This window comes from Phasianus colchicus, chromosome 1 (genome assembly GCF_987193195.1).
Source record: "Phasianus colchicus chromosome 1, bPhaCol1.hap1.1, whole genome shotgun sequence".
NCBI classification, from domain to species: Eukaryota; Metazoa; Chordata; class Aves; order Galliformes; family Phasianidae; genus Phasianus; species Phasianus colchicus.
In genome coordinates, this window is record NC_143436.1 from 46,052,440 (window position 1) to 46,067,973 (window position 15,534).

At 39.0% G+C, this 15,534-nt stretch overlaps 1 protein-coding gene across 8 annotated transcripts in view; it reads right to left on the reverse strand.

The window, feature by feature from the left end:
- The window catches only part of NR2C1 (nuclear receptor subfamily 2 group C member 1), a 63,583-nt gene that overhangs the window by 20,806 nt on the left and 27,243 nt on the right, over positions 1-15,534 (reverse strand). For all 8 annotated transcript variants that reach the window (XR_016466269.1, XR_004167971.2, XM_090140058.1 and 5 more), the window contains 8 exons: positions 15,042-15,123; positions 11,983-12,162; positions 11,644-11,791; positions 11,475-11,562; positions 10,306-10,490; positions 5,783-5,945; positions 4,660-4,781; positions 679-818 (listed from right to left, as the gene is read on the reverse strand). Coding sequence is in view for 6 of the 8 variants with exons in the window: in XM_090140058.1 (XP_089996184.1) it covers positions 679-818; positions 4,660-4,781; positions 5,783-5,945; positions 10,306-10,490; positions 11,475-11,562; positions 11,644-11,791; positions 11,983-12,162; positions 15,042-15,123 (1,108 nt within the window). In the remaining 2 variants the exon portion in view is untranslated. The remainder of the gene's footprint in view (positions 1-678; positions 819-4,659; positions 4,782-5,782; positions 5,946-10,305; positions 10,491-11,474; positions 11,563-11,643; positions 11,792-11,982; positions 12,163-15,041; positions 15,124-15,534) is intronic.

Genomic DNA, 15,534 nt, shown 5'->3' on the forward strand with positions numbered 1-15,534 from the left:
GATGTGAGCACAGTGAGGTGGTGCATTTCAGCAGTGTGACAGCAACATGACAGACAAGCCATGTTCTGGACAGCCATGCAGACTGCTACAAGTGCAGCACGCAGGCTTTTGTTCATCTCTGGCAAAAACAGGCAGCTAATGGTGGTGACTGTGTTGAAAAATAGAGCCTCGTAGCTGAGCATTTGCTCTAACAACTTTATTGTGCTCTGTGTATCTGCTGTAGTTTCCATGCAAAATAAATAGGAGGCATTACTTTCAGAGCAACCTACATATATACATAAGCCAAGTTATTTAAAGGGGTTATATCACAAAGGAGGCATTTGGCTGCTGTTTCACAGCTACACACAGCAGGGACAGCTGGATCCTCCTTCACACCCTTAGCAGAGAGGAATCACATTCACAGTACTGCTGTGTTCTTAAAGTTGATGTTGTCTGAAAGACTCCTATTTTGAATGATGTATCCTAACAGAACTACAGAAGACTATCAGATATCACACACAATTATAGTGATGTTAAAAACCACATTGTGTTTTCACTATTTTGTTTCAACTCTGTTAATTTCCACGAATGGTAGATTTTCATTAACGACTGATAGATAAGTGATGAGCTTCTGCTCAGTTCAACTCTTCAAACCCATGAATTCCTTAAGTCTGCAGACGTGCTCAGTCAGCACCTTACCTTGCTGTAAGCTGTCGTGAAGGTGATTAACAAACGCAGCCAAAATAGTCGCCACATTCATGACCTGAGAGCACTGTGCAAGACCAAGCGTAAAAAGTTCGTTCCAGCAGGCTTTTACTAATGATATGCTGTTATCCTGTCTATTAAATTGAAAAACACAATAATTGCACTTAATGAAATCACTCACTTGCTCTTACACAGTTTTTCAATTTGAAGAACACTTCTTAAAACACTGATCTGATTCAACCAGTACCAGCCAGTACCAAAATGAAGTCCTGCATCAAAAACATTTTTGTTTGCATGCTAGGATTAAATTGCCTATTTTAAGTGACATTTGTAACAAAATCACTGTTGTTTGAATGTCTGATCTGTAACACAAAAGCAAGCTGAAGTTACAGTAAATGACAGTTCTTTAGGCATACTGCATCATTTCCACCATGCTCATTTTCTTAGGATTTACACTAATTTTAAGTAACGTTTACATGCTTCAGTAAAAACAATTTGCATTCTTCCTGCATCATGGATGTAGAATAGACTCAAAAGTCTTATTTTACATTTTTGAAACATGGGATCTTGCAGGTTGGTGAAACAGAACATGAGAGATCAAGTTTCTGAGCTTCCTGACTGAAATTTTCTGTCTCTGTTTCACATTTGGAACCAGGTAAGAAATAGGATTGAAAGTATAAAGACAAATCATGAGGATTTGTTTATTGTAAGGATTTGTTTGTTGTATTAGTCCTCAAAGGACAATACAATACAATAGACAATTTGTTTGTTGTATTAGTCATCAAATAAGTGTCACACCTAGTCAATATATATATATTTTTAATAGAATGTTGAAGCTTAAAATTAGGTCTATTAAGTCAGGCAGTTCTGCATCAGTAACCTAACTTTCAGTAATGCCAAGCATCTCACAGAATCACAGAATCACAGAATTGCCAGGGTTGGAAGGGACCTCAAGGATCATGAATCTCCAACCCCCCTGCCACATGCAGGGCCACCACCATTCCACCTAATGCTAGACCAGACTGCCCAGGGCCCCATCCAATCTGGCTTTGAACACCTCCAGGGACGGGGCATCCACAACCTCCCTGGGCAGCCTGTTCCAGTACCTCACCACTCTCTCCGTAAAGAATTTCCCCCTGACATCCAACCTAAATCTCCCTTCCCTCAGCTTAAAACCATTTCCCCTTGTCCTGCTGTCACTCACCCTTTCAAAGAGTTGATTCCCCTCCTCTTTGTAGGCTCCCTTTATGTACTGAAAGGCTGCAATGAGGTCACCCCGCAGCCTTCTTTTCTCCAGGCTGAACAAGCCCAGCTCCCTCAGCCTGTCTTCATAGGGGAGGTGCTCCAGTCCCCTGATCATCTTTGTGGCCCTCCTCTGGACCCTCTCCAACAGCTCCCTGTCTTTCTTGTACTGGGGGCTCCAGACCTGGACGCAGTATTCCAGATGGGGCCTCACAAGAGCAGAGTAGAGGGGAACAATCACCTCTCTGTCCCTGCTGGCCACCCCTCTTCTGATGGAGCCCAGGATCCCATTTGCCTTACGAGCTGCAAGGGCACACTGCTGGCTCATGTTACAAGGGCACACTGCAGGCTCATCTCCAGCCTGCTGAGCTTAACAAGAGCTCAGAACATTAAAAAGGAAATCCAACCAGTGAGGAGTCAAATTCAGGTACCATGTTTCACTATTTTAGCCAGTAAAAATAAATAATGGAAAGTTAAGAGAAGCACAAGACCTGTGAAAGAAGAAAAGCTTATTAAAGCTAGGATTTTAATTATAAAAATACAATGGAATGGAATTTTCAAGAATGTTAACGTAGTCTTCAAGAAGATTTCTTATGATTTACTGCAATATTACTAATATGCCAAATGACAGATATATGTAGGCTTGTCCTGTGTAGGATACAGAGAGCTAATCTGTGGCAGTATTTTTTCTATGATCCAATTCCTCTTACGATAGGATACAGCTTCTACACGCATTTGTTACATCCCCTTTCATCTCCTGCCAAAAAGCCTGTGCTGAACTACAGTGAAAATAGTGCATACTGACTACTTGGCTGGTATGTGGTTCATACATGTACATGGAGATATGATCTAAAATGACTTTATGGATGCTTTAGGTTTAATCAATTAGTTCTGCCTTAAGTAGCCTCAAAACATGAAGTGGCTGCAGCCAGCTTGCTTGACATTTCAGTAGGACTTTCTGTTTCCTACTGAGATTCTCGTGCGGGAAAATGAGCTTAGCAATATCTTGATACCATTAACTAAAGTAGCATGTCAAAGACAGCTATCTCACTGACACCAATGAAACCAGTGCTTGAGGAGGGCACCTCTTCGATACCTACCTAATTACCTCCCTTCCTCCCAGAACAACTATTATGGTTTTGCTTTGGCTCATCAACTACTCTCAACTACTATTTCCCTTCATTTTAAAATCTATAATGTGAGTCACTCTTTTAAAAGTTAGAATTATACAGTGCATAATGTGCTGAACTTTAAAAAGGATCAGTAATTTCAAATAAACCTCCACTTGAAAACCAATGTTAGGATTTTCAGCCCTTCAAAAGGAAAATGGCTAAATGGTGTTTAAAATACTATTGCCCATGAGGTAGACCAGGACTGCAAGTGATAGCACACAGGTGAATATTAACACAAGTGTTGTGGCAACCTATTCCTTCCTTTGCTTATTCAGACAAGTACACTGGGAAGTAATATATATTTTTTTAAAAACAGATTTTCTGCGCTCATTTACCTGCTAAATCTTTTTGTACAGACTGGTCTTTTGTACCTTTTACTTTTTAGAAAAACTATTTGCTGTTACAACACCACTTTTCAATATTTGTGTTATAAAAAAAGCTCAAAATATGTACAGTGATGTAGTTCATCATGTTAATTTGCTAAGCATTTTCAGGTTCTGCAGCAGCAATGTACTAAAATATCATATTTACCCACTTTCCTCCACTTGCCATTGTTTAGTTTTATAGAACTTGACTCCTCTTCAAAACAGAAGTTTCAATTATACACAACACACTACTTTAAATAACAGAGAATGATTTGGCTTAAGCACCTAAGTAAATACAGATCATCCATGCTCTGCCAAGATTTCTGGTAAAGGGGACAATTCCTCACTATAAACAGGAATTCTCTTTGCTACCACCATCAGATGCTGTTTTGATACTAAACTAAAGCAGAACATAGAAGATCTTTATCTACTAGATGATTCTGTGCTCCCTTTGTATCATGGCTGACAGATATGTATCGCATTGTAACACAGCCAGTTTATTGGATGACAGTCTTGATCCTGGTTTCCGAAAGTAATAAAAATCACTTTTCCTCATGCTGTCTTGAGATCTTTTTTCATGATGATCAGCAAGATAGTACCACATATAGCTTCAGAATTTTTAGCAATACACCAAATTCTGCTTACAAAACAAGAATGTTGCACAAACTGTAAAGAGAATAATAACAATTACTTTCTGGCTATAGCAACCATTTGTTTTTGGAAAATCCTCTGCAACTAAACCGAGGTTCAGCAAGCATTCAGGTTTAACTTAGCATGTTGTTCATACTGTTTATCAAATGCAAAATTATTACTAGCTCACCTATAGAGACAGCAATATTTGGATCTCCAGAAAGGAGCTTCTCTTTGGTGACTGATATGCATCTTAAGTTCAGGGGGTGCTATTCAAAAATGATAGGAAGTCCTACTTACTGATAATTTATTAAAGAAGGGCAGTGAGCAGGCATTTGATCATTATGAATCTACTCCTTTCTTCTTCCAAACTCAACCAAGTATTTGATTTGAAGTGAAGCTGGGAATCATTTTGATTGAGTGAATTTACCTTTGTGTTTAAGATCAATACAACAGTTTTATTAAACTGGTTTATATTTCAAAAAGTGCTCAAAGATGGCAGTGCAAATAACAAATTAAAAAGCGTGCAATCTCAACATGAGCAAATAGAGTAATTGAACACCTACCCTAAAGCTTGGAAAGATGGAATGGAACGTGCCCAGTGCATGGACAGGAAAAGCAACCTGGAGGCAGTCTCACAGATATAGTGAACGTTAAGATATTCGGGCATAGGAGAAGGCATGGTGAGCTGGCACAAAACAAAACAAAAAGTACAGGTCAGTTGTTTTGCTTTCTCTGTATGAAACATAATAAGAAAAATCATTTCCAGGATTGAAGGGAAAAAAGTAACATTTTTTTCAATAACCATGAGATAATCCCAAAATAAAATAGAACAAATGCTTTTTTTGCTCCCTTACTAGCCTCACTGTGATATCCTAAAGAGACTACAAAGCAAGCAAAATAGTAAACAATCTTTAATCTTAACTTAGATAAGGATTTATGTCTGGAACACCTGGAGATGAAGAATCTGAAATAAAACATTTAAGACAATCTGTATAGAAGCTTTAGAAGAACAGCTGCAATTAGAATGAAGTAGCTTAGAGCATATAGCAAAGTATGTAGAAAATACAAACACAGCAATACCACCACTTTCACTTGCAGATCTGAAGGGGGATTTGATCCAAAATTTTATCCTCAGAAATCAGTTTGTAACAGAATTTAAAACAAAACAAAACTGACATTTGCACTGGAAATACGAGAGACCAAAATGTGTTTAATCATAGAATCGTATGAATCATAGAATGGCTTGGGTTGGGAGGGACCCCAAGAATCACAGAATGGCCAAGAAATAGCCAACCCCCCTGCTACATGCAGGGCTGCCAACCTCAGTGTCTAATACTAGACCAGGCTGCCCAGGGCCCCATCCAGCCTGGCCTTGAACACCTCCAGGGATGGGGCTTCTACAACCTTCGGTGGGGCATCCATAAAACTTCAGTTTAATGCAAACCATATTTTTAAGGTAAGAGGCAATAAAATAAACTGTGCTACAGAAATGGTGAGGAGAGCTGCCGATTCTCCCAAGCATACAGCCAACTAGCGAACAAAAAGCCATGCGTTCATCAGCAATGAATGGCAATACCTGAATAGCTACCCTTTAGAGAAATTCAAAAGATGACTTAATCAGATCATTAATTTTCTTACGATGTTAAAATGGTTAGAAATAGCCAACGATAAAAAAGTATTAAGTACCCTGAATGCTACATGTGCATCACTGAGTAGCGGCCCCTCTATTTCAACGATATTCATGCTTGTTTCTCCACCACCAAGCTGCACGTTGGCCTCAACACTTTCAGAGTTCTGGCACGCTGCACTCTCTCCAGGATTTAATGCTTTTGCAAGAGTATCAAATGCCCTGTAAGATCAAGAAAAAATAAAAGAAAACAAGAAAACTTCATCTCTGAAATAGTTTCAATTTACGAGGAACCTGCATACCTGAAACCCGTAGTTAGAAGTCTGTTTCAAATAAGCAGACTTGGAAAATATAAGACTGTAATATACTTTTCCTGACACTCAACCAAGTAAAATTACTGAAAACTCCAAGTTATACAGTCTCTGAAGCAATAAAATTAACAGCATATCCTATTCACACTAGTTGCCAACAAATTCACAGTTTTGACAGACTGATTGTGCTGCTGAATCACAGTTTGTCTTTTGAGATCTCTTAAGCGATGTTTACTGAGAGCGCTGGCATGAGCATTTTAAGCACATAAAGATCAGACTGCTGTTAAAAACAACTACTGCGTGTGTAAATTTTGGAGATTTTTGCTCCTAAGAAGCACAAGCAGAAGGAATAAGCTTCTGCAAGTAATCAGTTACAGTTGGGCTATTCAACGTAATTTGAGAAAACAACCTCTAAATACGTGAGAGAAAGCACTCACATTCATTTGGTACCATTCTGAGTATCCTTCGATGTGGGGCAGTGATTTCTGCGAAGACCAAGGCATGAGCGCTAACATTACTTGTGGATGTCAGAATGAGAATCATAGAATCATAGAATCACAGAATAGCTTGGGTTGAAAAGGACCACAATGATCATCTGGTTTCAACCCCCCTGCTATGTGCAGGGTCGCCAACCAGCAGACCAGGCTGCCCAGAGCCACATCCAGCCTGGCCTTGAATGCCTCCAGGGATGGGGCATCCACAGCCTCCTTAGGCAACCTGTTCCAGATCCAGCATCACTGCTCTCTGTGTGAAAAACGTCCTCCTAATATCTAACCTAAACCTCCCCAACTCAGTTTAAAACCATTCCCCCTTGTCCTATCACTATCCCTCCATGTAAACAGCTGTTCTCCCTCCTGCTTATACGCTCCCTTCAAGTATTGTGAGGCCACAATGAGGTCTCCCCGGAGCCTTCTCTTCTCCAAGCTAAACAAGCTCAGTTCCCTCAATCTTTCTTCATAGGAGAGCTGCTCCAGCCCTCTGATCATTTTAGTGGCCCTCCTCTGGACCCATTCCAAAAGTTCCATGTCTTTCTTGTACTGGGGGCCCCAGGCCTGGATGCAGTACTGCAGGGCCTCACAAGAGCCAAGCAGAGGAGAACAATCACCTCCCTCTCCCTGCTGACCACCCCTTTTTTAATGCAGCCCAGAACACAGTTGGCCTTCCAGGCTGCAAGTACACAGTGCTGGCTCATGTCCAGCTTCTTGTCCACCGGGACCCCCAAGTTCTTCTCCGCAGGGCTGCTCTCAAGGAGATCTTCCACCAGTTTGTAAAATATCTGGATTGCCCCAACCCAAGTGCAGCATCCTGCACTTGGCCTTACTGAACCTCATTAGGTTTTCATGGGCCCACTTCTCCAGTTTGTCCAGGTCAGAACAGCTGTACGACTTTATTTCTCTGCTTGATAACACATCCACTTTGTGCACAAACACACCTGAGAAGCAAATCTGATCTGTGTACAGACACAGCCCTGATTACTGCCTACAGGCAGATGACATACTCAGATAACAGTATCATTTGCACAGTGGCACAAGAAGATCGAACACGGACGTCTAAGGGCTTTACAAAAGCTGATTACAGGTGTGCATTGAGATGATTCTCAATTTGAATGCATACGTTTTTGCCACAGAATCTAAAATTACCGAATTGATGTCCAATCAAAATTCCTGATTTCTGAAATAGAACTTTACCTACCTTTTCTTCTTCCATGCTCCTTTACTATTTACATTTATTAATAGACAAAAAAATAATAATAAAAAAGTCTAAGTGCTTACTGTGTTCAATACAACCATTTACAATCCAAAGAAACAACACAACACCTAGTAGCTGCTGATGCTGTCTCACGTGATGGTAAATGATCTACTACCCTCTGGGTCCATATACAGGAGGGAGACTGAGGCATGCCCAAGTGGGCACCACAGATGTACCTGGGAAGCTTCCCATCTCAAATATGTCAAAGGTGGGCATAAAGGGAAGACACTCAGGGGTAAGCTCTGAAGTTACATCATCTGTCTCCTGTGAGGAAAATCTGAGTTTCAGGTCTCCCTCTTGGTAGCCTTGGGTATAATATGCAAAACCAGCAGCTCTATGGCAGCTGCTTAAGAAAAAGAGGATCTCTTCAGACCTCTTGCATGTAGCAGGGACAGAAATGTAAGTCAGGAACAAGATCTCCGCAGTAGGTAATGTTATGTGTCTCTACATATTATTCTAGTTTACGTAAAACAGTCCCTTTTGAATATGTTGGGCATGTACACTCTGTAACCACATCTGCCCATGTTACTTTTCTTCCAAATTATTCTTGAAAGTCTGCTTTCAAAGAGTCCTCTCCCTTCTTCGTCCTAAACTTGCAGAAGAAAGCCTGCAGAAGTTCTGTTTCCCAGCAGCTCCACGCTGTGGGTTCCCCTTCATATGCTATGCTTCAAAATGAACAACGGCTGCAATATAAAACTAAGAAAAAGAGGATCCAGACTACAGCTTGCCTTGAAGTTACAGAAACAAGGCTCGCTAAGTAACAAAAAAAGGTACAATCAGCGTTAAGATCCATGGTATTGACACTCTGTGTTAGAAACAACTTTGGTTCTCTTTTCCTTGAGCTCAGTCAGACATGTGACAGGACTTCTGATTAGCTGTAAAATTCCAACATTGCTAATGAAGCCATCAGAGGACAAAGCATGTAACATTATAACATACAAGCAGCAAAATACCTGAAACAAAGTTATACACTAAATTAGTGCCAGCAAAACTGAAAGCTGAACTACTCTATCTGCAAGCAACGGAATATAACAGAGTGCATGCAAAACACTGATAAAACCTGCTTTCTGAAACCCCTTGAACTCATTTTTGTCAGTACACATCTGTGTCAGTAAGATCAAGTTGGCACAAGGCCTGGCAAGGAAATCAAAAATTTGATTAAAAATGTACTTTCTGCTTGGGTAACAACTTCCCTTTTACAGGAATATTTGAACTGAAAGTCCCCACTGGAAATCTGTGAGGTTACCCACAAGATAAGAGCACGCCTACACTGAGTCAGAGCTCTGTCACACTCCGGCTGAGAACTCAGTGGCTTTTCAAAGATGGATTTTTAAAGCTGAACAAAAGCAAGCACCTGGAAACAAAGAAATGAAAGATTATCATGCAACCTTACTATTAACTGCACCTTTTTGAACAGCCTTTGATGTTTATCAGCACAGCATAATAGTACTCCTTACACTGCATATGATTTAACTAGGAGAACACAGCAAAGGTCCAGACCAGCAGCTATAAAACAGGTCACATCAACTTTACAAGCAGCACATACGAAAAAAGAACGCATTCGTTCTGCTTGACATTACACTGAGTAGGTGACTGCACTATAGGGAAAACCATGTATTTTGGGTCAGTATAAACTGCTTCATTACATTCTAATCTTTTTTTTTTTTTTGATTGGTTTATTCTACACAAGCATTTTCAATACCACATGTATAATATAGATGGAGTGTAAAAGAATACTTCTGAGACAGCTGTCAGAAGCCTGCATGGAGTGACAATCAAGGAAGAACATGATTCTCATTGAAGGAATAAACAAGGAAGTACTATAAAAGATACATCCCATGTATGATGAGTTAAAACCTGTGCAAGACATAAATTTTTAAATACATAATGAATGCATCTGTATCAGCAACGAGCATTCTTTGAGTTTTCCTGCCTCCAAATAAAATGCTTTTTGAGCTTTTAAGACAATTAATATTTAGGAGTAATAAACTACTTACAGATGAGATCTTCAAGAAACAGTTTCCCTTAATACTAAGAATACAATACAAAAATCGAACACATCTCATTCTTACCTTTTAGTCCTCCTTAACATCAGCTGAAAGATTTAAGTTGAAATTCAAAGAATCACAGAATCTCCTGAGTTGGAAGGGACCCACAAGGATCATCGAGTCCAACTCCTGGTTCCACACAGGATCACCCAAAATCAGACTGTGTCTGAGAGCACTGTCCAAATGCTTCTTGAACTCCAGCAGCTTGGAGCTGTGCCCACTGCCCTGGGAAGCCTGTGCCATGCCCACCACCCTCTGCTGAAGAGCCTTTGCCTAATACCCAAACTGAACAAACAACTAGAAGTATTTTCTGTCTATAACTGAACTTTTTTATGATTTCCTTTGCAAGAATCTTACAAGACTGAACCTTAACATGAGTTTGTGCCACCTAAACAATGATAATTTAATGAATTATCTCTGAACTGACAGAGACATTCTTGAGAAGCGTAACATTTCAAGTGGAACATGCTTTACCTTGTAACATCACTACTTCCTTGTTCTTCTTGCTGAAGTTCAGGTAACGATCCATCTCCATTACTTAAACTCTCAATCATAGAGAGCTCTGTACTGCTTTGTGACAGATCTTTGGATTTACTGAGGTTTGCTAAAGATGTCACCACATTTGCCAGGGTACTTAAGTCTCCCTGACAGGCTTCAACCTAAGAGAAAAATACAGCTTTTAATTCTTTCTTATTGGCAGTAGATAACTTGAAACAGAAGAACTCTCTTACACTAATGAAGAACTGAGCTTGAGAACAGACCTGTTAGAAAAATATTACTTTCAATAAGTGGGTAACCATCATGCAGCAGTTAGACACTGCACTGTGTCTAAAATATGAAATATTTAGACATTTGGTTTTACAAGTAACAGCTATCTATTGCTTTCAGAAAGAATGCTACAGATGCAAGCTACAGGGAGAAATTTTAGCATCTCCACTCACAAGTCCATCGTTGGGATTATAAAACTGCACTAGATTATATTTTTACCATCTTCTTTCCGTCCACGCATAAACAAGAAAGTGGTAAAATTTTGCAGACAGATGGAGGGCAAAATGCACAAAAACAGTATGAGGTGATTTAGTATTGGCTAGAAAAATATAAAAGCTTCCTACTGTGCATATGTAGGGCCATTATCACATCACTTTAGTGGATCATTACCCATACCACAATAGAAACAAAGGAAAGCCAGCTCAGAAATACATTAGAAAAAAGATCACTCATGAGATAGCTTTGGGAAAAAAAAGAAAAAAAGAAGAAAAAGAAGAAAAACAATACAGGGGGAAAAAGCTAACAATATTTATGAAATGCACTGTGATAATGCCATAGCCATGTGAGATTTTGCAAATGCCTTACTCTATCTGAATCAAAAAACTTCCAAGTGTCAGAATTGACAAATACAAAGGAAAATGCCCTCAAAGTTGTCTAAAAGAAGGGAGGCATTTACTTTGTAGAGCTTTTCACATTCTTTCTATGGAGGACTAACAGCATTCTTTGGAAGAGAAAAATTTGCACCACTGGGCAATGTTTTAAAACCTGAATTTACCAAAAGTACAGCAAAAGAGAACAATCTTCCATCCCTACGCACACTGTTATATAGCAATCAAACCAAAAGCACTTAATACATCAGTCATGTCATCATATACCTTATCTGGAGTCATCAGCACTGTAGGCTCGCTTTTAATTCCAGACTGAATGTTAACGAACATTCCTGATTCCAACAGACCTGTTGATCTGGCACAAAATAGCACGCATGTCAATTTGGGGGTGATTTCAAGAAACAGAGGTAGCTTGTCTACAATAGAATGCACTTACCTTGCTGTTTCATTGTCTGTTACAAAAGTTGGAGTTGCAGCCAATGGGCTGCGAAGATCTTTCCGAATGTAGATCTTTTCTGTAGAAGCTGCACAGTTTGAAGACTTTTCTCTTGACACTTCAATAGGTTTCCTCTCACACTGCACAGCTAATAAAACAGCACGCAGCTAGTAAGTCACATCACAAATTACACTCTAAGAAACGCTCCTTATTTTTGTCCTTTTTACTTAATCTTCAATTTTAATAACGATTATGAGTGTTTATAGTTAGTTATAACTCAGAAAAAAACAACCTAGCCAACCAACCAGCTGAAATGATGGGTATTTTTTCCAGACTTACAGTCTTGTTTCATTCCGAAGGCGATGCATCGCTGCAGCCGGCAGTACTGACAGCGATTCCGGTGGTGTTTGTTAATGACGCAGTCCTTTGTTCCTCGGCACGAATACACCAAATTCTTCCGTATACTCCTTTTAAAGAATCCCTTGCAACCCTCACAAGTTACTGCTCCATAGTGACGTCCTGGTTTCAGAACAACATAAATTATGACGTTAATTTTACACTGTATTGTCTCTTCTTCTTTAGACATTTTCTTTTCTCAAAACACTCTTGTTTTTTCTCCGTAGGTTACAAACTTTAAATCACGTGGATACAGAACAACAAAAATGTAAGTGAAACGTATTTCTAGCTCAAAGCACTTCACCAGGATACATATCTTGAAAGAACAAATAACGAAGTTGCTTACGAAGTTCTTGCTGAACCTCCTGACAGCAGTGTTAAAAAGCTAAGAGAACAAATTAGCAACAACACAGAATAAACTCTGAATGTATACATTCTTTTCCAATTTTTGTACTGCCCCTGGAGTCCAGTCCTGCTATTGCTCATTACAAATTCAGCTGTATAAATGTTATGCATTATAGCTAATGGAAATATGGAATCTGCAAACATTGTATTTGTCAGCAGTAAGTGATAATTCCAAAGCTCTGCTTTCACCTTTCACTTTCCTAACAGACAATGTTACACCAGTAGTTCTTTGAGTAAAGCTCTAGAATGAGAGAAATAAACTAATAGAGCTAGACCAAATTTTTTTAAAAATCTGTAGTGAATTTTCTAATTTATAATACCAACGTACAGAAATTATGGCTAGGATGTACTACAGAAAGTCAAGTTTAATTATTTTTCAGAAGTAAATTGTTTTGATTCTTCCATAGCACAAATTATAAATACTACTAAAAAGCTCAAGTTCCGATTAAGGCATTTCTGACAATTCCAACAGTGATAATTCTATGATCCTGAAGAAAAAAATTAAACCAAAATCACCTACGAACAAAATACGTACTGTGGAGGCATCAAAGCTGCTCTCTGACCTGTGTAGGACATGTTACAGAAATACATTTCAAATATGAAATAATTTAAGGGAAAAAATATTTTTAGATTCTCAAACTTTTTCTGCCTGAAATTTCCAGAAATTCTGGTTTCTACTTTATCAGAATCGTATTAACATAGGACTAAATAAGAAATTTACAAAGCATTATATATAAAATATCACTAAGTGTAACATTTTAATAGCAGCCAGGCTGGTAAGTATTCACATATAACCATATTCATAATATCCATCCTGCAAAGCACCTGAGCTTTGCATTTGAAATGGAAGGAACCCTTAAAGGTCACCCAGTCCAACTGCCTTGCTGTCAGGGTGCTCAGTGTCCCTCCATCCTGACTCTGGATTTCTCCAGGGATGGGGCATCCATCACCTCTCTGGGCAACCTGTGCCAGTGCCTCACTACCATTACAGTAAAAAAACTTTTTCCTTATATCCAATCTAAATCTCTCCTGTTTTAGTTTGAAACCATTCCCCCTCATCCTATCACAACAGACCCTGCTGAACAGTCTGTCCCCTTCTTTATTCACCTGCTCTTTGATGCAGCTTCTTGCACTCAGTTTGGAGGTGTCTGCAAAGCAGTCTGTGTAACAGCTCATATCACACAGGAGGCACCTACAGCCGCTCAGGAAATCATGGCTCTGCCTAAATTCACTCCCAGGGCTCAGTACGTATGGGTCAGGCCAGAGCAAACTGCTCCTGGGATCACTCTCATGGTACAGTCCAGCCCTATGCTGGGGATCCGTAGAAGCTCTCCCAGCTGGAGCACACCAGCTAGATCTTATGTTTACCTTTTCATCCTATATTTGGCAGAAATTTCTTTTGTGAAAGGTGAAATCTGATACGTTTAGAGAAGATACAATTTCAAGCTAAATTTGGCTTCAGTAGAAAGATTTTAGATTGTTTTCTTTTTAAGCAGTTTTTGCTACATCCTACTGGCTCTCACGATAAAATCCTAACATTATCTGCTTCCCTTCCCTGTCCTCCATTCCCACTGCTTCCCAAAAGGAAGTATTTAATTGCAGTTATCACATTTCGATATTATTGCTGGAGGATCATCACACAGATTCCAACCAGATAAAGCATAAGAATGTTCTGAGGGAGCAATCATTTTCCCCACGTAGTCTAATTGTAGCTAAATAAGTAAAGAGCCAAGTTAACATCTCATTTCTCTTACACTGCATTACCAAGTGAAAAGAAAAAGGAGCTTTCAGCTCTCCCTTCTAAGAGAAGTAACTTCAGCTCCCTTCTACCCTCTCAGTAATTTCAGCTCTGACAGATTTGAAATACCTGGTGGCAGGCACACATGCAAGAGGAATGTGGGAGACAGCTGGAAAAGCATCAGAGTTCTTCAGTACAGAACTCCCACCACACTTCCTTCCAATCTCTTGTTATCATTACGCAAAATTCAGTGCGTGAAACATTTTTCCTACCTTAGCACTCTATTTTGCCAGTGAATACACTGTTCATTTTTAACTGGAACTATAATGCAGTTTTGCAGTTCTAATAGTGGTTCTTCAAATAATGAGCTGTCCCACAGAAATCTCACGTTAGCACTTCTTTTCACATACCTACAATGTCTTCTTTACCTGTTGGTTTCATATTTTAAATAATTAAAAGGTTTCTCACCTGTTTCTGACTTGACAACAATAACACAGTTCATTGCATGATCTCCTTTTAAGTAACAAAAAGCTCTTAACAGCAAGTCACCTAAGTCATTTTTTCAGCCAATTTTTACTATACAAAATAAAACGTATTAGCCTAAGGAAAAAAAGGCAAAAATTATCTGGTAGAAAACATACTGAATTTCTAAAGTAAAATAGAAGTAAACAAGTCCCACCCACAGACATTAAAGAAACATTTAGTTTAATTCTCTGCTGAAAAAGGCAGTCTATCTTTTCTGTTTGTGTATGTACATACATGTATTTATATGTATGCAAACTGTTATATCCCTTAAGAAGAACTTTAAACATCTGTTATAAAATTGCACTACCTTATTAAAAAAAAGGAAGTGAAATACCTGATGCCTTGTCTCCACACACAACACACAGATCAAACACTTTATTTAGGGCCTGCTCATTGGGAGAGTTGTCTGTTAAAATCTGAAAGAAAGTAGAAAATGATGTCATTTTTATTTTTCTCACCATCAAGAAATATTGCAGTAAATCACCTTTGTGATTTCTTCTAAGGGACCAAATCGACAAATGATGAGGTTTTCTTGACTACATTTTACAGCCTTCATAGACACAAAGGAGCAGAGCTACCTGCCATGCACTGTGCTCCCAGTGGATGGAACCAAAGTTTTACCTGTAATGTTTCCAAAAAAAAATTCAAGAAAAAAATTCAATATTACCTCTGGAAAATGGGCTGACATTTTCAAAAACATTTATCCTCTGCATACTCGTTTAGTTGAATACATACCTTTTGTTGAATTCTGTATTTACATTCTAATGAATGTAACTTATTTTTTTAATGTAAATTATGATTGCCATGTAGAGGCTGTTATTTCTACA